The sequence below is a fragment of the Fusarium mangiferae genome, assembly GCF_900044065.1.
Source record: "Fusarium mangiferae strain MRC7560 genome assembly, contig: FMAN_scaffold010, whole genome shotgun sequence".
NCBI classification, from domain to species: Eukaryota; Fungi; Ascomycota; class Sordariomycetes; order Hypocreales; family Nectriaceae; genus Fusarium; species Fusarium mangiferae.
The window spans coordinates 399,496-424,830 of NW_024573930.1; the positions used below are offsets into that span (position 1 = coordinate 399,496).

Sequence of the window (25,335 nt, forward strand, 5' to 3'; positions counted from 1 at the left end):
CAGCTGCGGGATGAACTTTGTGGTATGTTCGTCAGGCGATCTGTGTTTTTGGGTCGGATCTGGGGATCGTTGAAACTGAAATTCGGAGTTGATGTATTGTACTGGAATTCGGGCTGTTCAGCTGGTTCTTGAGCTGTTGGAAATCCGATGTCGATGGCCAATCTCAAGGCCAACGGTTCTATGACCAACGCTCTTACATCTTGTGGAAACAATATTATGACTTCTAAAGCCTTTAAAAGATGTAAACAAGAATACCAGGCGATTGCCATTCTAATTCAATTTTGTTATCGACTAGTCAGTCTCTTTAGCAGTCTTGAGTAGAAATCACAGATGAGAAGCTGTTTAACAGATGATATGAGATTCTTTTGTTCTAAATCTACAATACAAGCTCTATGCTATTCCAATTTCAAATCCAAATTTACGCAACCTTCTTAAGAGTCGCCGATGAGATAGCAGCATGAATCTCCTCCTCAGCTCCATCAGGAAGAGGCAACAAAGGTGATCGCACAGTAGCATGTGACAGAATACCCCTAGCAACAAGCGCATGCTTCAGCGCAACAGTACCCTCCATATGCGAGCCCCGGTGATAAACAGCCTTGGTGACAGGAAGAAGAAGATCGTGGATCTCCCTCGCCTTGGCGTAGTCCTTAGCTTTGCCAGCCTTGATCAGCTCCAGAAGAGGCTCAGGGGCAATACCACCGTATCCGACAAGCATACCGTCCACGTCAAAGGCGGTGTGGAGAAGGTACTCGTCGTGGCATGTGAGGACGGGAACGTTGGGCCGCTCGCGGCGGAAGACAGGGATCTCGGTATCCCAGCGTCGCATGTTGCGAACACCGTTCTTCATGGCGATGACACCAGGCTGAGCCGCAATGTCGAGAAGAGTCTGGAGGTTGTATGTAGCCTTGGTGTTATCAGGATACTGGAACAAGATCAGAGGCAGCTTCGAGACCTCGTAGACGACCTTGTAGCGATCCTGAGGCGCGCCAGGCTGGTATCCAAAACGCAGCCATCCGTGGGAGGGGTACAGGAGACCAGCCTGGGCACCAGCCTCTTTGGCACGCTTGGCCTCTAGGGCGGCGACTTCAGTGCCCTCGCCGGTGATGCCAGCGATGATGGGGATCTTGTTGTCGACGGACTTGACAAAGGCCTTGATGGTGTCGACCTGTTCTTGCTGGGTGAGGAAGGTTCCTTCTCCGGCGTGGCCTAGAACGACGAGACCCTTGACGCCGTCGATGCTGCCGAGCCAAGAACCCAGACGCTGGATGGCGTCGTAGTCGACTTTGCCGTCCTTGGTGAAGGGGGTGACGGGGGCGGGGACGAGGCCTTTGAGATCGAAAGACATTGTGATTGGTTGTGAGACTCTGAAGTGTCCAAGTGTGGTTGAGAGGTGTTTATGAATGTTCAAGATTGCTCTTGTTGTTGTGGTTGTGATTGTTGATTGATGTGATGATTTATTTCTCTTCCATTGAAGTTTATCGTCTTCTTATATATCTAAAAGAAGTCTCCATCTCGCGCCTCGGCCTCATGTTCAGAAGGCGAATTCACCAACTTGACGACAATCCCCCCGATAGAATCCGAGAATCCGAGGTGTCTTGATTCACAAGCATCACCACTTTGAGAAGCGTATTCTTGATTTCCGAGCATGTCCGGATTCTTTCTCCAGCCTGACAAACTCAATTTCCACTCATGACCCCATATTCTACTAGCTCACCCCGGAAATGCCTCTCATTCGTCGATTCGTCACTAGTTTTGTACATGGTCTCATCCCCCGCATCCCCGGACTTTGCAACTCCACAATCCAACCCCAGACTCTGGGACCATGACTAGAATTCTTGAAATTTCCCTGTTCTCCTTCACAATGACACTCAGCTGAATCATCCTATTTGGGATATAAAGTTACCTCTAGGACCTTGATCTTCTTCCTCTTTTTCTCATCAGACATCTTCTCATTGTTTTCAAGAAGATATCAGCTCGCAATGGAAACTCAGACTCAAGATATCGAACGCGAGTTTTCGCGTGATGAAAAGTCCGGGATCATGCATAATGAGCATGCCCAGGGTGGTTTATCTCAAGAAGATGCTGATTTCTTGAATAACTTTCCCGAGGGGAGGAAGAAGGCTATTATTCGAAAAGTCGATGTAAGTTTTTCATCCAATCAGTACTTCTCCTTACTTACGCAGATCAGTGGCGATTGATTCCCATGCTTGTTCTCCTATATCTTATCGCATACTTGGACAAGACCAACATTGGTATGCTTCATTTAATATTCTTCAAAAGGGCCAATGGCTAACATCTGTAGGAAATGCAAAGATTGAAGGCATGACTGTTGACTTGCACCTCAAGGGCATCGAATACAACATCGTCACCGCCATCTTCTTCATCCCCTTTGTCCTCTGCGAAGTTCCTTCCAACATGATCCTCCACAAGTTCAAGAGACCATCGTGGTACATGGGCGGCATCGTCTTTTGCTGGGGTGTTATCATGACTCTCACTGCTTTGGTCCAGAACTACGCTGGACTTTTGGCCATCCGATTCCTACTTGGTATTTTTGAGTGAGTCCCCTTAATCCCGCTAATCTTTTGTACTGTGATCACATACTGACTTCAACAGGGCCGGTTTCCTCCCTGGTGCAATCCTCATCATCTCAAACTGGTACCTCCCCAACGAGACGCAAACCCGAATCGCAATCCTCTACACATCAGCTGCAACAGGCGGTGCCTTTTCCGGCCTACTAGCCTTCGCCATCGCCAAGATGGACGGCATGGCAGGTCTGGAGGGCTGGCGCTGGATCTTCCTCATTGAAGGACTCTTCACCGTCGTCGTCGCCATAATGTGCGTCTTCCTCCTCTGCGACTCGCCAGCCCTCTCCACACGCTGGCTCGACGCCGATGAGATTCGATATCTTGAACTCCGACAGCTTGCCCGTCGGGCTACAGTCCCGATGGACTACAAGGAGAACGACCACTTTAATCTCCGTCTGTTCAAGGATATTCTTATGGACTACAAGATTTGGCTATTGTTCTTTGCCAACTGGTCGAATGCGGTGCCCAACTATGCTATGAAGTTCACTATGCCTACTATCCTGACAGGTATGGGATATACGTCTTCTGATGCGCAGTTGATGACTATCCCTCCTTATGCTATTGGAGCTATTTCGGCTTATTTGTTTGCCATCTTTGCGGATAAGTACTCATGGCGCGCTCCATTCATCTTGGGACCTCAATGCTGCCTTGTTGTTGCTTTTATCATCTTGTTTGTCAAGTCCAGCAACATCGAGGACAACATTGCTGTTTGTTACTTTGCCGTCTGTCTCGCATGCTTCGGGTAAGTTCTCATCCACCATCCTCGTAGTCAATCGCTAACGATTACCAGCATGTATCCCATCCTTCCTGGTGTCAACGCCTGGAATGTCGCCAACACGCCCGATCCCGCCAAGCGATCCGTCAACATTGGCCTTCTCGTCTGTGTCGGCAACATTGGCGGCCTCATCGGCTCTTACATCTACCTCGCGCGTGAAGCTCCCCGTTACCCGACCGGTTACGGAACTTCTCTGGCTTTTGGCTTGGCTGGCGTTGTTGCAGTTTTGTTGCTGGAGACTCTTCTGAAGAGAGGCAATGCTAAGAAGGCGAAGATGACTGAGGAAGAGATCCGGCAGAGATATACGGATGACGATCTTGTTCGTATGGGAGAGAAGAGCCCATTGTTCAAGTATGCTCTGTAGATATCTCAAAATCAGCACAGAGACTTTAGTTATACAAAGTACAATAGGCGAATATCACAAGGGTTCTCTTTAATGAATAGTCTAAACTTGGGAAAGTTATCCTAAATTTTGCAAAGAATTGGATAAGTTTAGTATAAAAAAGTGGTTCTTCAGGATATTTATTTACTCTTCACATATTCATTCGAGGTCACGCGTCTTACTACTCCAAAGGACAGCCATCGTATAATCCTTGTTCAATTGACTTTCCAACGTCTCAGCCTCATTTACCCGCCCAACGTCCCCTAGTCTCACCACTCAACTTACCCCAACCCCAAACCCATCAGACAATCTCACACACCATCTCATAACATAACATGATTGGTGCCCACAGCCCAGAACAACCCATGTCCAGGCAGCATCTTTCTCGCCTCTTTGATTCGAGCCAAGCATTGGCACCACAGCAAACCAAACCCTTGCCTTACGTTGGATAATCATGACGTTGCGCTTTTTACCTTATAATCAGCCGCATTCCATCCCCCTTTTGTTGCTGACAGCCCCAGATCCTACAACAAAAATGTCGCGATGGCGCCAAATCCCGATGTCACTACGAGAGCGCAGCAGGTTTTAGAGGCGTGGAGTCAGGGTTTCAATGTCGGGGCGGTGATTATTCTGCTTCTGTTGGTTTTGTGCAATTATCGCAAGAATACGCTTTTGCATAAGCTTATTCTCGGTGAGGTAAGTAATTAATCCCTGTGTTTTCCGCCATTGAATGTCGATTAATCGCAGACAGCTTCTTCTTGCACTTGGACATGGGTTCTTTTGCTTCTTCGATAAACCTGAATATGGATGGTAGTATTGCGTTGATCCACCATGCATTACGCTGCTAACATGAAGCAGGGTCCTCAGCAGCACGGCAACTCTATTATATATCTCATATTTCATCCATAACCTCATCGCATGGCTCAAAATCCGCCCATTCCTCCCAAAATGGGGAGCACGTGTCTTCATCATCTCACTTCTCATCGTCCAACCCTACTGGGTTCTCGAAACATGGGCCAACTTTCAATATCACAACCATCTCGGTAGCAAAATGTTCAACACATCACGACTTCTCGAACCACTCTTCAGAGACCCCTGGTGGGTATTTACAACTATCAAACTGGTTCTGGCCATCAACGAGAACTACGAGTTTACGATCCCGGGTCTTATTCGAACAAGCCCACGATTTGGAATCATGTTGTTCTCTTTGTTCTTGTCCATCGTGTTTTTGATCACTGATGTCATTTTCATGGTTGCCGTGTCGAAAAGAGGGGGGATCAATCCGTTTTGGAGGGTGAGTTTCTTTGTTCTTCCTTCAAGCCACTCTCTAACATGTTTTAGCTCGCATTGGTTTTCAAATGTGCTTCTGATGTCATTTTCCTGGATGATTTCAAGAGCGTCCTTGACAGGATCTCAGAATCAGCTATGCGAAAGATCACAACGTTCGAATATCGAGATCACGCATCACCGTCCATTAACCACCATGCCTCTGTTGATTTTGCCTCGCCCAACTTCCAACCAAAAAGCTCGAGATTCCATTCGTCTTCCAGAGCGGAAATGGGCTCTATTCTTCATCCAGTCGGATCTCGAGATGACGGACATTATGAATTTGCTTCAAACTATAGTCAGGCTTCTGTGGAGGACGGTGCTACACGGCCATGGCTTGAAGACGATACAAGACGTTCTAGCTCCCATTCGCCGAGACGGAGAGGGGAGTCCCAGGATAACATGATCACGATCCAAGAGGTGTGTTTTGTGACAATATATGATGAATTCTAACTGATTCGATGATAGGATGATAGGACCGACGAAGTGGGGGATATCCCGATGGAGCCAGTCAGGGCGCGGACAAGGAATGATGAAGCACGTTAAGAAACGGTATCGGAGGTATAAAAGTTATATTTTGATAAGAGAAATCTATACGTGGTATTCCCAATTATTATGAAGAAGTCCGAGCCATTGCCTTGTTCCCAATACACGCCAGCTCTAGGACTGACTGCCTATCTCTATAGCAATATTAAGCATACTCCTAGGCCACCACATCTCCATCCCCAAATACTCCCCAAAGAAATTCTTCCTACTCGTATACTTCACTATTCTGCCCAACTCACAAGCCCCAATACCTCCAATCCACCAAACACCATCTAACAACATAACTAAGACAAGCCAATGCGAGAAGATATCCATAGCAAGTCTCGTTACCTCAGAGACATCGCTTTCACACTGAATACCCTCGTCGGGAATACTATCAGGACTCAAGGGAATATTATCGAGAACAGATTCGACGATACTAAGGAACTCGCTGGGGACTCGGTTCAGGAACCACATTATCGTTCGGCGGAGGGGTTTGGGTGGTGTCGAGAATGTCACGCGGGCCATATAACTTCGGAGCCAGGGCGAGACATCTGAGAGTTGACTCAGCGCAGCCCAACCAGCTTCGATATCAGGTTGCTGAGAGTCTGTATAAGCGCTCTGGTCTGGTTGAAAGAGCTCATTCACGATACTGCTCAACGCTTCGAGAGCCACAAGACAAGCTTGTAGTTCTGTGTCGTCACCCGGTGACTCCCAAGATGGCTTCAAGTGTGCAGCAAACTCTAGAGCCTGCGCTCTTCCTCTCAACTTCTCCAGTGCTGAGCCAGAAGTCGCTGCGATGATAGGCATGAAGAGTTGCTCGGTTTGAGGCGTAGGTCCGTTCTCACCCAAAGGAACCAACCCATTAGTTGACTGACTGCTCAACGTGATATCAGGCGGACTAGCCGTAAAGTCCTCCAAGAACCCGAAATCTTTCGTTGAGTGTAAAAGACCTGTATAAGCCAAGTGTGCCGCGCGAATAAGCGTCATCCAATGCAATTGGGCAGGCAGCATACTCGTACTCCGCCCTTCATCCAGCGTCTTTGCAACGTGAATTCTCACAGCATGGTTCGCCGTTGCATAAAGAACCATAAGAGGAGCGTTCGCAACAACGTGATCATAGTGATTGGCGATTGGAATATCAGCCCTCGTCTGACGAAGTGACACCCTATGGTGTTCATCCGCAAGAGCAAGCAAATGCCTAACTTGACTCTTGTCAATCCTCTGCAAAGGTTGGGATATCAAATCGTGACATTTTCGCACAGCTGCGAGAGCGAGGATAGAGCTCATGAGAGGTTTACTTCTGAAAGCCAAGTTCGGGAAGCCAACCTGCAAAGCATAGAGATCATCGTCGTCGTAGGCTAGAGAGCGCGCTGTGTGGGAGAGATAGTAGCTGAAGAGTTCGAGCTCTGCGGCGCCGAGATCAATAGATGGGAGGGGAATTTCTGGAGGGAGGAGGGTGAAGTTAGGACTTGGAGCGAGATAGGGAGATAAGCACGGTGAGAGACCTGATGTTGAGAGACATGCGCTTGCTGAGCGGTCGTAGTGTGGCGATGGGATGGTGAGGGACTGGAGTTGAGTCCATGAATTGTCTTGTTGGGTAGGTGATCTCAATGTACGAGATTTCTGACGAGGGTATTCACATGGGATGTCTTTATCGAGACATCGTGTACACTGAGGCCTCTGCTCATCACACTGTTCCCATTAGAACTCAAGTCATTGATGAGGAGTGGATGTAATTACCTTCTTTCTTCGCTGTTTACACCCCAAGCATCCATGTCTAGACTTTGTATGCGATCTTCTCGATCTGACATTCGAAGTCGGACTTGGTGTTTTATTCGCACTACGCGACGGTGATTGCTGAGTCGTAGACATATTAGGTTTTCTCTATAGTCAAACAATAAGGTAAGCATGTTCAAACCGCGTGGCGATTAGACCTCTATATATCCCCCATCCTCTCAATTAAGCTTACATCGTCACCACTCAAAATCTACCTTGTGAGTGGTTGTCGTCAGATCCACATTCAAACCGCAGTCACAATGATTTGAATTAATTTTCTCAGCCTCGAAATTGAGCTACGTAATCATCCACCCAATGCAATACCGGCGCCGCGGGTCCGTCCACGCGGGGGGGTAAAGAGCTGCGCCTCGCTAGGCTCAGCCCCGAGAATTTGGAATTTCTGTCAGCGTGATGACTGAGAGCATCAGCCAATTGGAAAAGACGAGGAACTCGGTGAGTGCGAAAATGGACGCCGAGTTGCGACGTGCTACTGTACCCAGTTCATCGAGTATATCCCGACATTTAACATCAAAAGCAACAGTTCTTCTACAGGCATGTTCCAAGGAGCAGCCAATTCAGTCTGTGTCATAGCAGCCAATGGACTTACAAGACAAGCACCGTCACATCAAGCGCTTGTCGCAAAAACGGCCCAATACGGTCGTGATTACTACCCTACAATGCTACGCTGACACTGTATGAGTCGAAGTGTCGGTGGGTTAATGGTTGCCGCTAGAAGAGAATTGGAAGGGCGGGAGAATAACCTCGCCGATCATATGCAGTCAGCTTGGTGCGTGAGTTTATCGGCAATGAGTGATAGTGATAGCCTGCTGAGAGTGATGATGTCTTGAATGAGGATTAGGCAGCGATATTGACAAGAGCGAATATCTACAATTAGTACTTATCCATTACGTGGTGCATCTTACAAACGAGATATTTAGATATCTTGGTCAGCGCCGAACAAAATATCGTGAAAGCCAATAAAACTACGTATGGTATAGGGTAGCCGAGATCGTAAACCTGTTCCGGTTCATGTCAACCATCAATTTTCTCCATGCTGGTACAGTGGTATCTACATAGCCAACGCCCATCTGAATGAATGCTAACACACAATTAAACCAGACAATCCAGGTATCCCATAAACTCTCTGTCCAGGGGGGTATATGCCAATCTCCCCTTACCCATCCACCTCAACACTGCGTACAATGTGCGCGCGACGGACACCCACTCTATAGTGCCTCCGAAAACCGCTCACCTGTTTCCCTCCTTCTTCCCCCCTACCTTTACTATCCTCTCCGTCTTCTAATTCTTCTTCGGTTTGTTCGTCGTCCTCTTCTTGTTCTTCCTTGATCCCAGCATCTTCAATCGTAGGCGCAATGCTGCTCTGTTCTGACGAGTGTCGACTGCTTGGAACTACAGAAATTCTCAGCTTCAAACTCAAAGCTTACGGTGCGTCGTGTTACCTGTACTCCGTGACACGGAATGATCTGCGACACTGTTCTCGGGACCTCGATGACTTCCCGGCTGAAACCGATGGGTTCTCTCTGGTGCGGTCGCCTCATCCTGCATGGCCCCAGCCGATGGGTCATTGCACCACTCTGCATCGTATTCTATGTACTCTTCAACGGATTCTTTGTTCCGAGTGCGAGGGCAACTCTTATCGTAAACCTTCAGCTTGTTCAACGGGACCCAACCCGACGTGCAATCATGTGGGAAGTCTTGAGAAGGCCGAAAGAAAAGACCCGGAAGGCTACGCTTGTGAGCCAATTCGCCATCATCTTCATAGCCAGGGGCCCAAGGTGACGGAGTCAGATCCGTGGGTTTTGCACCATCGTAGCATTTAGGTATTGTTGTGTGGAGTTCTACGTCCTGCAAGACCTTCTCGAAATTGAGACGTGGGAAAGGGCCCCATGGGAGAATCATGAGAGGAGAAAAGAACTTTGTTCTGTCATTGTACAAGCAGACAATGTCGCCAGGCTTTGCATTGATGATTCGAGGATCGAGGTCCTTGAAGGACTTAGGAGGCACCCAATGAGCGTTGGGATTCTTCCGTCTCCCGCGCTTCCCTTTCTTCTTTCGTGAACTTGCGCGCTTCGGGCGTTCGGATGGCTCTTCATCTCCAGTATCAAGTTCTGTCTCATCGTCATCGGGATCCAGAGGTAGGGGACAGAGCGCATTGTTTTTCTCGGCGAGCTCGGCATTGCAGTCCGACACATGGGTTCCCAGCACTTGAACAACCTGCTCCTCAGTGGTACTAAAACTGCGGCCGTGGTTGTGATAGAAATGTTCATATGCATCCTCAACAACATCCTCCCTCTGGAACTGTATATCGCAGTCTTTGCACTCCAAGATGTACCAATTTCCTTGGCGAAACGGAAACTGCACAATCCTGTACTTGGCTGGAACGTCGCTACCCTGATAGACATCGCTGAACTTGATAAATCGGTCTGGCGTAAGGGAAGGTGTTATTTCGCCTCGGCGACTGCGCTTGACGGGCCGGTTCTCTTCCAACGAGATGTTGGAGGATCTTCGTCGTGATGCAGAGGTTCGGGGCTTTCTGCTCGAGATACGTTCGGCGTTGTCGGTCAACGAGGCCTTCGGGTCAGTGGTCGCATCGCGTTCTGGCCCGGCGCTTTCCAGACTATCGTGGACTAAAGAGCTGCGCGAAGGTGTAGGAATTGAACTAGCCGGCAGAGGGGGTTTTGGAGCTGGGGGCGTAGGCATAAAAACAGCTGGTAGGGGCCCTCGCGAAGGTGTAGGTATCGTCGCATCGGCTGGGAGAGTATCTTGTGGAGCCTGGGATGTAGAAGCTGCGAGTGCCCGAAGGCCCTCCGGAGCCGTGCCCCAATCGTCGAGGAGCTGTTGCAAAAACCGAGCTTTGTCTTTCTCGATTTCCTCCTCGAGCTTGGACTGCTCTAGGACGAGCATCCTGAACGGTCGAATATCAATCTTGCCAGCTGTGTCCTCACGGAATCTCTTAGCATTCTGCTGGGCCAGCTCCTCAAGCTGATCGACGCGCTGCTGCCGCGCAAGGATCTCTGGGGTTCGGAAATAGTTGTCTAGCGCCTGGAGCCGCGGCACCTTGTCCAGGATGGACTTTGAGATTGCGAGCAGATCGTCCATGCTGGACGTCAATCGGGCGGCACTTCACAGGAGTAGATAGTGCGGGAGCATGAGAAGGATGTCATGAATGATTTATAGCGATCGCATTCGGGGGAGAGTTGAGGATGGAGGAGGGAAACGGACGGGAGATGCGGGGCTTGAAAGTGCAGTGAAGCTGCGAGCCGTGTTTCCTACAAATGACGGGGCTTGGAGCTTGGGCCAATGGACCAGGATGTTGGTTACGCGAAGTGTCAGCTACCAAACGGATAAGGACTAGCGCGGCTTCTCATTGGCACATGATTCCTCTTCCCTCTTGTCTCAGCGGGAAGCGACAGTGAGTGTGACGTGACATCCTATATCAATTTAGGAAAAGATGTGAAATTACAAACACTGAGGAGGGACAAGAGAATAAAGAGATATATACATAGAAGTAAAATTGTGAGACACTCAAGGTAGGTCTAAGGCTGGACGCAAACCCAATAGTCCACCCACAAGCTCTTACAAGTCGAACCAATAGCAGGGTTCCACTTGAAAAGATTGGCCATCGTGATTTTGTAGTAATCCTGAATTGAGGCGCAAGTCGTGGTAGACTTTACCTGATGAAACTTCTTACAGTTCTTGGTTAGACCGCTCTGGATAGGCGATGCTGTTTCGATCTAGTTCGTAGGCTTAGTAGACTGCGCAGGAGTTGCTGTATGTGTTATTTCAGACACACAGACCCATACATCAGCCTACAATCTTGAGCAGCCTGTGCCGAGCTTCGGATTCCAAGTCGTGAACTGGGCTAGGGTTATGCCATGTTTGGAGGAGACTACATTGTACTTATCCTCTTGTTCGACAAAGTAGAACTTGTTACAGTTTGATACCATGCCAGGCTGTATTCGGTCAGGCGTCTCGACGCCATTGCCACGCGGCAGTCGTAGATGACTTCGTGTGTGCTGTCATCGAAGGAACCTTCTTTGGAGTTTCCGCATTCTGCAGTGACGGAGGAATTCCATGGTTTCCATCAGCCTTGACCTTTATCGGACAACTATCGTAACAAACCAATCTGATTAGGTCTCCCAAAGACGGATTCCATGTATAAGGGATCAGCTCGCACGGAATTGAATCATCCTTTTCATACCATGAAGCTCAGCTCTTTATGGTTCCTGGGGCGATAGGCATAGATGGCTTATCACCGGGACGCTGATGGTGAGATGTAGAGCCATGGCTGGCTTGAAAAAGAAGGGAGAGAATCACAAGATGGCACCGGATTGAACTGCACCACGTTTCCGGATAAATCAGAAGTAACCATCTGAATGATTCGTCTGCACTGCAGGAACCTATGTCGGCTACCTCAGCTCTCAACGTTGGTCAGATTGACCAACTGGGTATGGATCATTAACGGCTGTCTAGACTTAGATGAATCAGGTCACCACTCCCAAACAATCACAACACTTCAAAGCGAGTCGAAAAGGTTAAAACATATGTATATTTCCGCATGTTGGTTCAAACTGCAACACTCATCGTACGCTCCATTTACCTTTAGCCTAGAAAAATCAAATACCGGGGTTGGTCCTACGCCGCAATCAATCTTATTGACCGATGTTGTCTCTGATCAACCACCTCCAGGTGACATGGTACGGGCCGCCCAGCCGAGTCAATGCAGGAACTAGGGCACGAATGTAGATAAATATGCCATGCGATCCCTTTTCCAAACTTCGTTTTCCCCACACAACCAAGTACTGAACCAACAAAGGATCGCAAGCATGAACTTCTCTTTTCTTCTCGGGTTTGTCCGCTGGGTTCCGCTCCTATGACCATCAGATCATGCAGACATTATGATTAGGATATTCTTGGGAACCTTTGCAGTTCTTGACATGCAGGCGAAAGAGAAGCCTTCGCCAACATTTCCCATTGACCTTGGTGTCAGTCTCATATTTACTCGACCAAATGAGACGTACCGCCCCGTCTACCCTTTCCCCATCGTCTTCGACCTCACTGGAGCTGCCAAGGCGTGGCCCTATGGCTTCGAGCTGCAGTGGTGCTTAGAAGGCAACTGGAAAACTCGCATACAGAAGGAGGATGTGCCTATTGTCTATGGATCAGCTCCAGATTGGCTCTACAGCCCAGGGTCCCTTGATCCAGCCACAGAACCATACTTTGTGATCAATGCTACAGGCATCATGTCCAACACTTCTTCTAAAGAGAGGGAGCTTGGATGGAGTTTGTCAATTCTCCAAGAGTGCTCCCCTGGACTGAGCGATATTGGAAATATTGGTCCACCAACTTCTGGACATCACCTTCTGGCTTGCTCCCCAGTTACAAGCCAAGGGGCGTTGTGCCCTCAAGATCCAGCACACTCGGTTCTTGGACAACAGGACAACACCAAAAGAGGTAGTATGGGATAGGAGGTCTGAAAGTTGTGTGGTGGTCACTGATCAGGAAGGGGAAGGTGATCCGTGTAGTATTAAAACTGGTCACGAACTGGCAACCATGGTTGATACTGAGATGCTCAGGTACGCAGAATGCCCAGACGAGCAGCCATGGCCAGATGAGAAGAATCTACCGGGTCCAGACTCTTGCAAACGTCTGTATCCGGGTTCTAAGGACGCCGAGGATGTGGCGAATCTGATATTACCCGCCGCTCTGACTGCAGTGGTGATAAGGGTGGTTGTTGTTTCTTTCTTCGCTATGTAATTAAGTTTTAACTATTACTCCTGCAGGAGACGTGATCATACTACTTGGCAAACCTGTGCCACATTTCTGCCTCTCATAAGGCAGCCAACTCGTTCCACAGCACCATATTTTCTATGATTGATTGAAGAGCTGAATGATTTACTCCACCACACAGCCATAGGATCAATGAGCTTTGTTCCTAAACTCAGTCTTTGCATCCTTGCCATATGGTCATTTGAGCGAGTTGCCGACCAGTGATACCATCATTGACTTTAACTTATTTTCGAAGAGAACCAACAGTACTAACAAGACTTCAGAATTGGCCACCCGAAAGAATGATCTGCAAGAAAGGAGCTAGGAACTAGCCGTACCATGAAATGAAGAAAATGGAGTTCGGGATCTACAAGGGTGCAACACATATGCTTTCGGTTTGTCCGTTCTTCAATAAGAGTAAGTCACTGGAAAGGGCCCTTTATTGTTGATGGTTTGAACTAGCTTTTCTATCAAGTTATGCAGACGAAAGACAGTCCCACCGCCGGCAGGCCCTGAGGTAATTTCATTTCTTCAAGGTGTCTCGATTACTACATAACTGGAATAACATAGTATCCTTTATATATCGAATCTTTGAATTCCTTGTCTTGATAACGCGGATTTACTTTATTCCGCCCCTTCGCTTCATGCAAGATGCTCTGTACGGAGTACATCATGGTCAGATTCGGGCAGTTAGGCAGCAATGTCAGACTACTCTCTGTGCGTACATGGCCAAGGCCTCCTTAATTTTTTTGATTTGTTTGTCTTGTAAGCTATCTTCCCCAAAATACAGCAGAGATGGCCCCTGTCAAACGTGCTCTTCTCATCGCCGTCCCATCGTTTGGGCTGACTGGCCCACTAAACGACGTCCAGCTGATGAGCGACATTCTCGCCAAGCAGGGATTTGAGATCACTACTTGCTACGACCAGGAGGCCTCCCGGAACGGAATACTGGACTCCTGGAGGTTGATAATCAGTAAATGTCAGCCTGACGACACTCTTGTCATTTACTACTCCGGCCACGGCGGTATTGTTGAAGATTCATCCAAGCGGGAGCCGGGCAATGAAGCGGGGGTTGAGCGCGTAAAGCACACTCCCTGGCGGTATCAATTTCTGGTTCCCATCGACTTCCGCCCTGACGAAGATACCCATGTCGGTGATGAGGTGGAAGCCGTGATTGAGAGCGAGAAGGAATTTACTGGTATCTTGGATGTAGAAGTCAAGCAACTGCGCGCCGAGGCCTCCAGACGGACTCGCAATGTTACTATCATTCTCGACTGCTGCCATTCCGGCGCCATGTCTCGACATCCCATCTGCGATGCAGTTCCCCGCAGCTTGCCCAAAGTTCAGCACGCTGCCCTTTCAAGTCGTTACAACCGCCTTCGTGCTAATGCTCAAATTGCCGAGACTGGAGGCGGCGAGGACGCAGTGACGATCGTCGCTGCTGCCGCCGCCGAAACAGCCTGGGAGTACCGTAATCATTCCGGCCAGCGGGTTGGGTCAATGACGCAGGCATTTGTCGATGCACTGAACATCGCATGGAAGAATTACGAGAAAACCGGTGAATCAATTTCCTGGCGGACGATGATGGTCCGCGTAAGTGAAATGGTGAATGCCCAGTTTCCTCAGCAGCACCCACACGTCGAGGGACCCGACAAAAGACTTCTTTTTTCCTTGGAGGAGTCAATGCTCAATGCGCTTTTGCTACGTGTTGATGAAAATAGCGGATTGAATATTCTTCAGGCCGGGAGACTATCGGGCGTAAGAGAAGGTAATGTGTACGGCCTCTGGCCACTCGAGGCCGAGCAGCGACTTGAATCTACGCGTCTTGGTACGGCCACGGTGAAGAACATCACAGGCTCCAAGGCTTCGGCAGAACTAGATCTCCTTCGTGGAAAGACACTAGGTGCCAAGGATACAGCTCTCGCCGTTCTTGAGAAGGAAACATTGCCAATGTGGCCAATCGCTTATCCAGATGGTCTTGAGATTCTTAGCCATCTCGTCAACACATCTACAAATCTCTGCACTGCATCGAGTCATCAAGACAGTTTATTGGCCAAGATTAGCCAAGAAGGAGAGCAACTGGTCCTGAAAGATAGTCAGGGACTTGAACTTGCATCACGCAACGTCACTGCTAACGATCCAGACTGTCTAGCTTCAGCGAGCCGATATCTCTTCTCACGGGCTGAGACACTTGCCAAATCCCAGCACCTTCGGACTCTAATATGTGACAATCCAGATGAGCAATTTGACCATCAATTGGATGTCATTATTGGGACCGTCAAAGACGGCAAGAAAGACAGATTAATTGAGCAGGATGGTAGTGGATACGTCGTAGAAAACGACCGATTGTACGTGTCCTTGAAGAATAGGGGCACTGAGCAACTGTATGCATCTGTTTTCAACATCAATGCGTGGGGCAAGATCTCGCTCATCTCAAATCAGCGTCCCAGAGGTATCGACCTTCCTGCCAATCGAAGCTCGGACATTGGTTCTGGAGATTTTGGGACTTTGGAAGGTCTTCCCATTTCTTGGCCAAATGGGATACCCAAAACAAGACCCGTCAACGAGTGTCTTGTCATAATTGTGACGGATTCTCCTTTGAACCTTACGTGCTTGGCCGATTCTTCCCTCGCTGATGCTCGAGGTTCCGGCCCTGGTTCATCTACTCTCGAACAGGTTGCGTTTTCTCTTGCGACAGGTTTTCTGCGGGACGTCGGGTCTCAGAGCCGTAGCGCAAAGCTGAACTGGGATCTGATACAGATCAATTTTGCGCTCAGGCCGTTGGATTGGAAGAGAGGGGAAGGGTATGAAGTCCGGCTCGAAGATATACCCGAGCCTGATGATTTTGCTTTCAAAGACATTCCGTTGTATCCTCCATTTTCTGAGCAACCAGACGCCGTAAGTGATGTTTCTTCCTGATCCTTGCAGCGCGATGGCCGTCCGTGAGAGCTGATAGCATGGCAAAACCATAACAGAAATCTGTGGGCGGAATCATTCGTAAAATCAAGGGGATTGAACCTTTCATCTGGGTCGTTAACAAACACGATGAGGAGATTCTTGTCGTTGTATCGAAGCATCGTCCCCGAAGACTTCTCACAGAGGTTGGGGTGGAAGCCTCGGCGACTAGCGCAGGCCTCAATTTCAGTACTACGGTAAGTCACCAGCCATTCCCTGCTCTTCTTTTCCCCTTGAGCTCCTCGCACTAAATCTATTCGCCCTCAGACATTCAATGAACCCATTGGGAAGAAAACTCTTGCAGCTTGGAAAGAGCAAGGACCCAATAGCGGCAGCGTAGGTCGCTTCCCGCTGTGGTCACTCAAAGAAGGTTTTGCCGTTGTTTCAATCTTCAGAGGGCCAAAGATGGAATTGTATATCGAAAATGATCAAGTGCCTATTGGATGTACTGTATACTTCTCTAATATGCCCAATATGGAGACTTTCGATCACAAAGGGAAACCTATACTGAGCGGTCCCGAGGTCTGACGCTCTGCGACTGACACGACTCGGCGATTTGTTGATCCAGAAGTCATAGCCTAAAACCGTGTTGGAAAATAAAAACACGATATAAATCATGGCCTTTTACTTGATAGAGATAAAGAGGATTTGCCGTATTGGCATAAAAGGATAACGTAACTTCCTAGTGCAAGACTAGTCTTCGTGTGCCACATTGCTACAGATTCAGGGGCGCTCTGTTAATGTGTACTGCGAGGTTACGACGAACCTGTCGACCTCTAGGAGGAAGTGGAAATTTATAAAACTCCTCGGTTTGATAAACTAGTATTCTATGTTCTTTGAACTCTATTAGGGCGGCAGACGTCTATTTGGTCACGATTTGGGAGCCAGGGGTCCACGGAACACTTAGAAGCAACGGAATGTAAAAGACGTAACATATTTGAGTGTATAATACCAGCCCTATAGAACTAGGATAGTTATTTGGTTTGCGCAAGAAAAAAGCTTGAACAAACGCAAAACGAAAAGTCGGAGATGGAAAAGGAAGAGACACATAGCATCACAAAGACATACATCGATACATCGTTGCTAGTCCTCCAACCATGTGTCCAAGCAATCATCATCGCAAAAGAACCACTTCCCCCTTAGGCCGCGAAAAGAATTGAACCTAGCCCAGACGCACTGCTGCCCACCCAAGTCATAGTCGCAATTTAAGCATTCAGCGCCGTAGAAAGCTCGTCCTTGGCCCCGGCTGCGAACAAAGCCCATATTTTCCAAGAGAGAGGGATGAACTAGGGGCAAGAGCTGCTGGTTCGAGTTGAAAAGTGATGGGTGCTTTCAAGATCAAAGAAGATCCAGTATAATTGGACACACGTTGAGTTCCCTTGATTGAAGTGTGAGCATGAGTATGTAAATCGTGTGCCAGTCAATTGACCAGCGACGAGCCTTCACCTACCTTGAAACGGCAGAGTTTATCGTCATGGGATTCTCTAATTTCGATTACGGGGAGGACAGAAACAGGTAAACGCCCGTCCTTGATGGGTATGGGACAACTAAATAGAAGCACCCGAGCACAGACAGCAAAGCATGTCGTTGGCTTATGGCTGCATGAGCTGAAAAACACTGAAACAAGTCTGGGGGCCTATCTTCACGTACATAGCCAAGATCGCCATTTATTGGTTAAGTAGGTGACCATGCCTGCAGCTAGCGGGCGCTTAGACAGCCGTCAGATAGCGGCTGTGCTAAGCGGGGGTGCTCTCGACCATGGTAATGGATTTTATTTATTAATTGTGCGACTTTCCAACTGTTCCATATACTGGTGAACCTAGAATACTATTATCATTTCATCGCCTCTCGAGTTCGCCGCCATGGCTGAGCTGGTGGATTTTACAGATGATGACAGTGCTGCGATGGATCTTGACAGCGAGATTTTACATGCACGTGAATCATTGCAAACAGGTCCACAAGATGTACAGGACCAAGTTGCTCATCTCAACATCCTCGCAAATTTACTTGAACAAAAGTATGAGTGGACGAGAGAGCCACCAATTCTAGAGGAACTTGTTTCAATTTCTCGCAAAATTGTTGAGCTTACTGCCACTTCCACACCGAATGAAGTCAGAGCGGCAGCTTTCGGAAAACTGGGTTCACGGCTTGGTCAACGATTTTCTCGTCTCGGCCAATTGTCAGACCTCGAGGAGGCCGTTGATTTCAGTCGTAAAGCAACCAAACACTCCTCTGGTACTCGGAGATCTCCCTGGCTCAATAACTTGAGTAATCGTCTTGCCATGAGATTCCACCGTATTGGAGCGTTCGAGGATCTCCAAGAAGCTGTGGCTACCTCACTGCAGGCCATTGAGTCAACCCCAGCAGACGACCCAGACATGGCCAACTGGCAAGGGAACTATGCCAGCCACCTTTCGGTACGGCACTCCTTCACGGGAAATATGGACGATCTTAACGAGTCTCTTAGACTCGGCCTTGAGGCGATAAAGGGAAGTCAAGATAGTCCAGATCAACCGAAATGGTTGCACAATCACGGCCAGAACCTTGGCAAGAAATATCTCGCCACCGGAACAATCTCCGACTTGGACGACGCCGTTTCGTTCGCTCGCCAGGCGGTTGAAGCGACCCCGGAGACAAGCCCCGAGCGAACAGAATGGGCCAACAGTCTTAGTCTTCAGCTGAAGAAACGTTACCTTCACATTGGGGCGATGGCAGACATCACTGAAGCTATCACTGTTCTCGAGGAGGCCATCGAAGGTACCCCAGCGGATGACCCCTATCGGGTGATACTTCTTCACAGTCTCGCCAACTGTCTTGGGCACAAGCATGTTCGTTCGGGAGCGAAAAACGACCTTCAGAATGCCATATCTATAGCCCGCCAAGCAAAAAGGGCTTTACCCAAGGAACACCGGGATCGCCCAGTCATTCTTAACACATTGAGCTCACTTTTAAGTGTCAGATATTGTCGACGGGGAGGTCTCCGTACCATTGAAGACGCTACAAATGCTGCACTCGAAGCCGTGGAGTGGACTGAGGAAGGCCATCCAGATCGGGCCAGGTGGCTGTGCACCTACGGGCGACAACTGGCACATAAATCCAAGCAGTATTTTCAGCTGGTGGGCGAGATGCCAGTTCTACCTGGTAGCTTTACTGAGATTGGTAAAAAGGCGGCAGCTAGGATGAACAAAATAGCTCATGACTGCATCGATAAGGCTGTCGACGTGACGCGTCAGGCCATTGATAGTCTGCCTCCAGGGCATTCCGATATACCTATTCTCAAGGCCGACCTCGGTAATCGATTAAATGAGCGGTCGGTTCTTACCGGTACATCTAATGATATCCAGGAGGCCTGCGAATGTTTTCGTTTCGCTCTGTATTCCCCACGTTCGAGCGTAAGAATCAGATTGTCAGCCGGGAAGGATCTTCTATCTATCGCATTGAAGGTTTATGAAGCCAAAACGGTTTTCGAAATCGCACAATACGTTGTTGACCTCATTCCCTTGCTGGTCCCGAACTCTCTGCGCAGTGGAGACAAACATTATCTCCTCGTCGATATCGAAGGGATCGCCTCTCTCGCGGCGGCAGTTGCATTGAATGCGGGTCAGAAACCGCTCGTCGCTATTAGCCTTCTCGAAGCAGGACGTGCGGTCTTGGAAAGCTCTCTCCGAGACTTACGTACTGACTTGGCCGTGTTGGAGAAGAAGCATCCTCAACTTGCACACGACTTTGTTCATCTTCGCGAGACACTGGATAGCGCAGCTCGTATGGACGACCATGACGCTACTACAAACGGGAGTCATATATCTGACGAGAGGATGGACCAGCGCTGCGTGGCAGAACAAAAAATGTCTGACCTAGTCAGAGAGATCCGAAAACAGACAGGGTTCGAGAATTTCCTTTTGCCGGCTTCGGAATCCCAACTGCTTCTAGCAGCCTCAAATGGACCCGTTGTGATGGTAAACGTAAGTCCACTCCGCTGCGACGCCCTAATCATCCTTAAAGACGGTTTTCAACACATCGAGCTCCCCAAGCTGCACTTGACGGACATTATTGGCCACAAACACCAACGTGACTCGATAAGCACTTTAGAGTGGTTATGGGATAACCTGGTGGAGCAAGTTCTCGATGAGCTTGGGTACACTGAGCCACCCTCTGCAGACAAGCCTTGTGCCTGGCCTTGCATCTGGTGGATTCCTACGGGCCAACTGGTTTCCTTTCCAATTCACGCAGCAGGATATCACACAGAAATTTCCGGATTCCAGTCAGCAATCGACAGAGTCATTTCTTCGTATTCATCGTCGGTCAAGTCCTTGATCCATGTCCAAAGTTATCAGCTTCCAGTTCCAGAAATCACAACCGGGCCGATATCACCTAGAAAGATCGTCTTGGTTTCTATGGAAGATACACCCGGCGACCTAAGGGATCTCCAATACGCAGCCCAAGAGGTTCTAATGGTCGACAAGATCTGTCGATCCAGTTCGATGAATCTGACCACTATTTGGCCAGATCCACACCGGCAATCTGTTCTCTCGGCGCTCACAGACTGCTTCATCTTTCATTTTGCAGGCCATGGTTATGCTAAGAAAAGCAATCCTCTAGACAGCTTGATTTTACTCGAAGATTGGATAACAAATCCACTGACAGTAGAAACGCTTATTGACACAAACTTGGTATCTACACCGCCGTTTCTTGCTTACCTCTCCGCCTGTGGGACTGGGCAAGTTCGACAGGAAGAATCACTAGACGAGGGGATGCATTTGTCTGGCGCTTTCCAGCTGGCAGGATTCCGGCATGTAATTGGCACGCTATGGGAGGTGAACGATAGGCTGTGTGTTGATGTCGCGAGTAAGATCTATGAGCATCTGCGTAACCACGGGATCAATGACGAAAGTGTGAGAGCGGCATTGCACCATACCGTCAGACAGCTCCGATACGACTGGATTCAGGGTGAAGGAGACACTACTCGCGACGCAAGATTCGGAGATCCACCTTTGGCAGAATCTGACGACGAGTGGAAAGGGTACAACTCCGAGGATTCTACCTCGAGTTCTTCTACGTCCATGAGCGATGATTCGGAAGAGTCCGAGTATGATTCAGAAGATTACAGAGCTGAGGAGATACTCATGAGCATGTTCAATCGGAAGCCGGCACGATCACTCGAGGATGAAGAGGGATCTGACGAGGAATCTGACGGATCGTGGGAATCGGAATCTGGAGAGTCAAGTGTTGATGACTCCGGCGGAATTGCTGTTCAAGCGACAATAGATGTTGATCCAGACGGGGGCCAAAGCGGCACGGAACAAGATGGGATGGCTGCAGTCAAGAGGGACATAGGGGCTGAGGGTCCTCCTGGAGATAGACGAAATCCTCTACAGTGGATTCAATATGTGCATTATGGCGCTTGACGAGTCTACAGAACTTTATAGAACCACTGCGTCAAGCCATTTTCGCATTCCTCATTCCAGAGGCTTGAAAGGTTGGCGTAGGATACGTTCCCGCCTTTGTCACGGGTTCCGGTTACGATTGTAACGCTGTTGGGCCTCTTGACTACGAGTACATTGCCCCGAGCACTAGTAAGGAGATGGGGATGGGAATCCCTCGATTCATTGTCCTAGAGCCAGAAGCAAAAGGTCTTTGAGCAGCTCTCTTATTACCCACGCTGAAGGGTCTTTTGTCTTTGAAGAACCTCTTGGCTTGGTCACTAATGCGGTCAAGGAGATGGTTGAGGAGCTGGATTCAAGGGTAGCTGGGCCGTGTGACTGTTTTCGTATGTGATTAATATGTTTCACCTCGCCGGTTGGCGGTTTCTTTTCTATCAGCAACTCATTGCACCCTTGGTACTTGCAACATACTCCTCATTGACCGACGCTAAATAATAAGGCCCTAGTTTCTATACTGATGTGACTTTGTATTCTCATCGTACTTCTGAATAGAAAACGAAAGGCTACACGCCCACAAAGTGTATCTCAATATGACCAAACACCCTATGGACATTCACTGGCTGTATTTATGTTAGGTAAAGACTGCAATTACTTACTGTCTTCACTATCTTTGACTTTGAACCAGATAATTGGTCTCAGCCTTGCAAATCTTCTCGTTGACGTGGAGATTGAGCCATAGGCTCATCATTAAAGCGACAATATCTCAATTACAATGAACAATAAACGGAGTACTTGCCACACCTACAGAACCACTGTGTCATTCTGGGAAAAACAAAAAGATACAAAGCAAATATGTCTAAGGACGCTTGGTCTAGCGAGCCATCGGCTTAACGGCGCAAATTATATAATGTAGATATTGTGGCGCTAGTTCAGGGTTGGAACATTGCCCTCGCATGTTTCCATAAGTAGAAAAGAAAACGGGCTCATATTGCATTTCGAGTGTTAGAGCAGATGTCTCAGGTGTTGCATCAAGACTGGCTTTCTGTAAACGCACGGATATGAATTTACAATAAGAATGTGGCTGCGGTTGGCATTGTCTAGACTAACTAGAGGCACATTAGATATGTTTCGCAGTAATGGATGGTAATGCCGAACAACCGTTACTGCTGGTGATGAGGTTTGGATAGGAATGTTTGATTTCACAACGAGGGTCAGCTCATCTCATGACACGAGGTTCGATTGAGGGGTTAGACGTATATAATCCAGCCATTTCCATATCTTAAGATTCTGGCTGTCCATCGTCCGCACCCATTTTCAATTTCGTGTTTAGTGGCCTGTTCACTCGTTTCAGTCACTCTTTTTAGTTATTCTTTATCAGTCACTCATTAACCCTTATCATGCTTTTATCTCCAGGCCTCCTTCTGGCCGGTGCCTCGAGTACACTCGGCCAGTTCACGAGGTTCACCAACTCCAGCACCTCTGCTGTTGAGTCCATCACCACTTCTATCGGGGAAACCACTAGCCTCGAGACCACCACCACAACATCAGCGTTGCCAACAGAGGCGGAATTCACTCTGAATCTTAAAAACGCCGTACTTGGACCAGGTGCTTCTTTCTACCCACCCCCGGATGGTGACAGCATGTGAGTATTGCCCAGACGACCACAATAAGTATAAGCACTCTGACATATGAACCTAGCCTCCTACGCCCAGGATCATCCGGTGGTGCCCGTGTCCGTCGCCAGGAAGATGATACATCTTTGCCCACTTTAGTCCCTGGGACCGCACTCCCTCCTTTCCCCTCCGGCCTGCCTCTTCCCGCCTTTTTCACAATGCCTTTCAGCGTCCCATCTAACATCTGGGACCCATTTTCTCCCCTGGGACCTCTATTCCTTGTCGTTTCATCTGTTGTTTATGACTCTGACTTGGACCGCAAGCGAGCCGAGGCAAGCGATTGCGTTCTCGAAGTACTTGCCGACGGCGTCGTTGTCGCCGTTGAACCAATCAACTCTTCATCACAGGGCAGTGTTGAAATCTCAAGTAACCCCTTCAGAGCTCCACGGGAAGTCAAGTTTACATACCGTCAGACCTGCGGTAGCAGTAGCAGGATTGTTGGGGCAATTGTTAACAATGTTGTTGCCAAGCTTGCTCCTGAGGGCGCAACCGCGACTCCTATTCCTTCGATTCCCATCAGGACTGAACCTGCTACTGGCACCAACAGCGAAGGGGCTACTACCAACAGTGGTGGCGAGACTCTTGTCCCTACCGGAACCAACAGTGAAGGAGCCACTACCAACTCTGAGGGAGAAACTGTCATTCCTACTGATACAATCATCAACACCAATAGTGAGGGCGCTACCACTAACAGTGAAGGCGAAACTATCTTCCCAACTGAGACTGCTACTGAGACTGCCTTTGAGACCAACAGTGAAGGTGCTACTACCAACTCCGAGGGTGAAACTGTCATCCCTACCGGAACTGCTACCAGAGCTGCTACCAGTACTATCTCTTTTGCTTCGTCTACAGCCACCTCCCCTGCTGGATTCCCCGGCGACATCGGTCTCTTTAGCCTCTTTGGATGCGTTGGCTCTACTGCTGGCTTTCCTAGCTTCACTCTCGCTCAGTCCAGCGGGTCTATGGATCTGGAAATCTGCGCTGATCTCTGCACCGGACGTGCCTACTTTGGTGTCTATGATACGTAAGTATGCCGTTCATATGGTGAGATAACCTTGCTAACTTATACAGTGCTTGTTATTGCGGTGATGTGATCGATGCTGCTGATACCAGTAGAGTCACCCTTGATCTATGCGATATTGAGTGCCCTGGAGATGACACCCAGTTCTGTGGAGGTAATGCTCGTAGCGCAAAGCTCCACCGTCGTCAAAATGTCCCCAACAGCCGCCTTCTCACCGTCTACGCTGCTGCCGGGGCTGCCGTCACTGTCACTGACTCCGTCACACAAACCGTAACGGATCAAAAGACTATCGTCACTACTTACACAACGACCGTTGCTGGAGCTTTGTCTACGACAACCCAAGCTGTCACCGCCACTCTGGTATGCTTTGCAGGCAAATGTTATTCTAGCAGCTCTAGCGACGTTACTGTCTATATCTTTATCGAGATCAATGGCAGCGATTGTGATGGACAGTGGGTTTATATCTCTGAACCATGCTCCTGCGCTGGTGGCCAAAGATATATTCCAAAATTCTGCTCCGGAGGCAGCTGTTCTGGCATTACAGTCTATAAGCCCCAAGAGTGTCATGACTGGTATAACTATAGCAATTTCTTTGTTGCATCGGACTGTGATACCTGTGCCAAGGGCAAGATCATGTATCAGCGTTGGGAGAACTCTTGGGGTACACCTGATAACTGCAACGGCGATGTTCCTGTTTGCAATGGCCACGAGTGTCCTTTTATTCACAACGGTGGATCTCAGCATGGTGGTCATAACGGCAAGTCGAACTCGACTGCTCACGGAGGCTCTAACAGTGGCTCTCATCCCAGACCCAACGTTGGCACCAACAGTGGTTCAAAGAGTGGTTCCGATAGTGGCTCCAAGGGTGATTCCAACGGCGACTCTCAGCCCAACCCTAACGGTGGCTCCAACTCCGGCTCTAACCAAAGCCCCAACGGCTCCAATGGTGGCGGTCCCAAGGATACAGAACCCACCATCGTACCTATTGTCAGCGAGGCTGGTAAGCAGGCTATTGGTATGCTTTCTCTTCTTGCTGCAATCGCAGCCCTTGTTTAATCATATTTCTCGTCACCTCTGAGTGTCGTTTTCCCATCTGTAACTATAGCTTGCTGGGCCTCGTATTGCCAAGGATTAACTATGCCC

The 25,335-nt window shown here is 48.8% G+C and overlaps 8 protein-coding genes across 8 annotated transcripts; 5 read left to right on the forward strand and 3 right to left on the reverse strand.

Annotated features, from left to right (window-relative positions):
* Positions 1-418: 418 nt before the first annotated feature.
* Positions 419-1,345, reverse strand: FMAN_02223 (uncharacterized protein; the record flags this gene model as incomplete). The annotated part of the gene is made up of 1 exon (XM_041835553.1): positions 419-1,345. The coding sequence occupies one exon, from the start codon at positions 1,343-1,345 to the stop codon at positions 419-421; it is 927 nt and encodes a 308-aa protein (XP_041685705.1).
* Positions 1,346-1,979: 634 nt separating this feature from the next.
* Positions 1,980-3,724, forward strand: FMAN_02224 (uncharacterized protein; the record flags this gene model as incomplete). The annotated part of the gene is made up of 5 exons (XM_041835554.1): positions 1,980-2,141; positions 2,189-2,252; positions 2,303-2,555; positions 2,614-3,327; positions 3,376-3,724. 5 exons carry the CDS (start codon positions 1,980-1,982, stop codon positions 3,722-3,724), a joined length of 1,542 nt encoding a protein of 513 aa, XP_041685706.1.
* A 561-nt stretch (positions 3,725-4,285) lies between these two features.
* Positions 4,286-5,614, forward strand: FMAN_02225 (uncharacterized protein; the record flags this gene model as incomplete). Its single annotated transcript, XM_041835555.1, has 5 exons — positions 4,286-4,438; positions 4,494-4,552; positions 4,601-5,036; positions 5,084-5,488; positions 5,537-5,614. 5 exons carry the CDS (start codon positions 4,286-4,288, stop codon positions 5,612-5,614), a joined length of 1,131 nt encoding a protein of 376 aa, XP_041685707.1.
* A 114-nt stretch (positions 5,615-5,728) lies between these two features.
* Positions 5,729-7,468, reverse strand: FMAN_02226 (uncharacterized protein; the record flags this gene model as incomplete). The annotated part of the gene is made up of 2 exons (XM_041835556.1): positions 5,729-7,288; positions 7,337-7,468. The coding sequence occupies 2 exons, from the start codon at positions 7,466-7,468 to the stop codon at positions 5,729-5,731; spliced, it is 1,692 nt and encodes a 563-aa protein (XP_041685708.1).
* A 1,078-nt stretch (positions 7,469-8,546) lies between these two features.
* FMAN_02227 (uncharacterized protein) lies at positions 8,547-10,492 on the reverse strand (the record flags this gene model as incomplete). The annotated part of the gene is made up of 2 exons (XM_041835557.1): positions 8,547-8,782; positions 8,833-10,492. 2 exons carry the CDS (start codon positions 10,490-10,492, stop codon positions 8,547-8,549), a joined length of 1,896 nt encoding a protein of 631 aa, XP_041685709.1.
* Positions 10,493-13,957: 3,465 nt separating this feature from the next.
* Positions 13,958-16,645, forward strand: FMAN_02228 (uncharacterized protein; the record flags this gene model as incomplete). Its single annotated transcript, XM_041835558.1, has 4 exons — positions 13,958-15,257; positions 15,306-16,060; positions 16,138-16,314; positions 16,385-16,645. 4 exons carry the CDS (start codon positions 13,958-13,960, stop codon positions 16,643-16,645), a joined length of 2,493 nt encoding a protein of 830 aa, XP_041685710.1.
* Positions 16,646-17,979: 1,334 nt separating this feature from the next.
* Positions 17,980-21,522, forward strand: FMAN_02229 (uncharacterized protein; the record flags this gene model as incomplete). Its single annotated transcript, XM_041835559.1, has 1 exon — positions 17,980-21,522. One exon carries the CDS (start codon positions 17,980-17,982, stop codon positions 21,520-21,522), a length of 3,543 nt encoding a protein of 1,180 aa, XP_041685711.1.
* A 1,373-nt stretch (positions 21,523-22,895) lies between these two features.
* On the forward strand, positions 22,896-25,248 carry FMAN_02230 (uncharacterized protein; the record flags this gene model as incomplete). The annotated part of the gene is made up of 3 exons (XM_041835560.1): positions 22,896-23,140; positions 23,197-24,195; positions 24,243-25,248. The coding sequence occupies 3 exons, from the start codon at positions 22,896-22,898 to the stop codon at positions 25,246-25,248; spliced, it is 2,250 nt and encodes a 749-aa protein (XP_041685712.1).
* Positions 25,249-25,335: the final 87 nt, after the last annotated feature.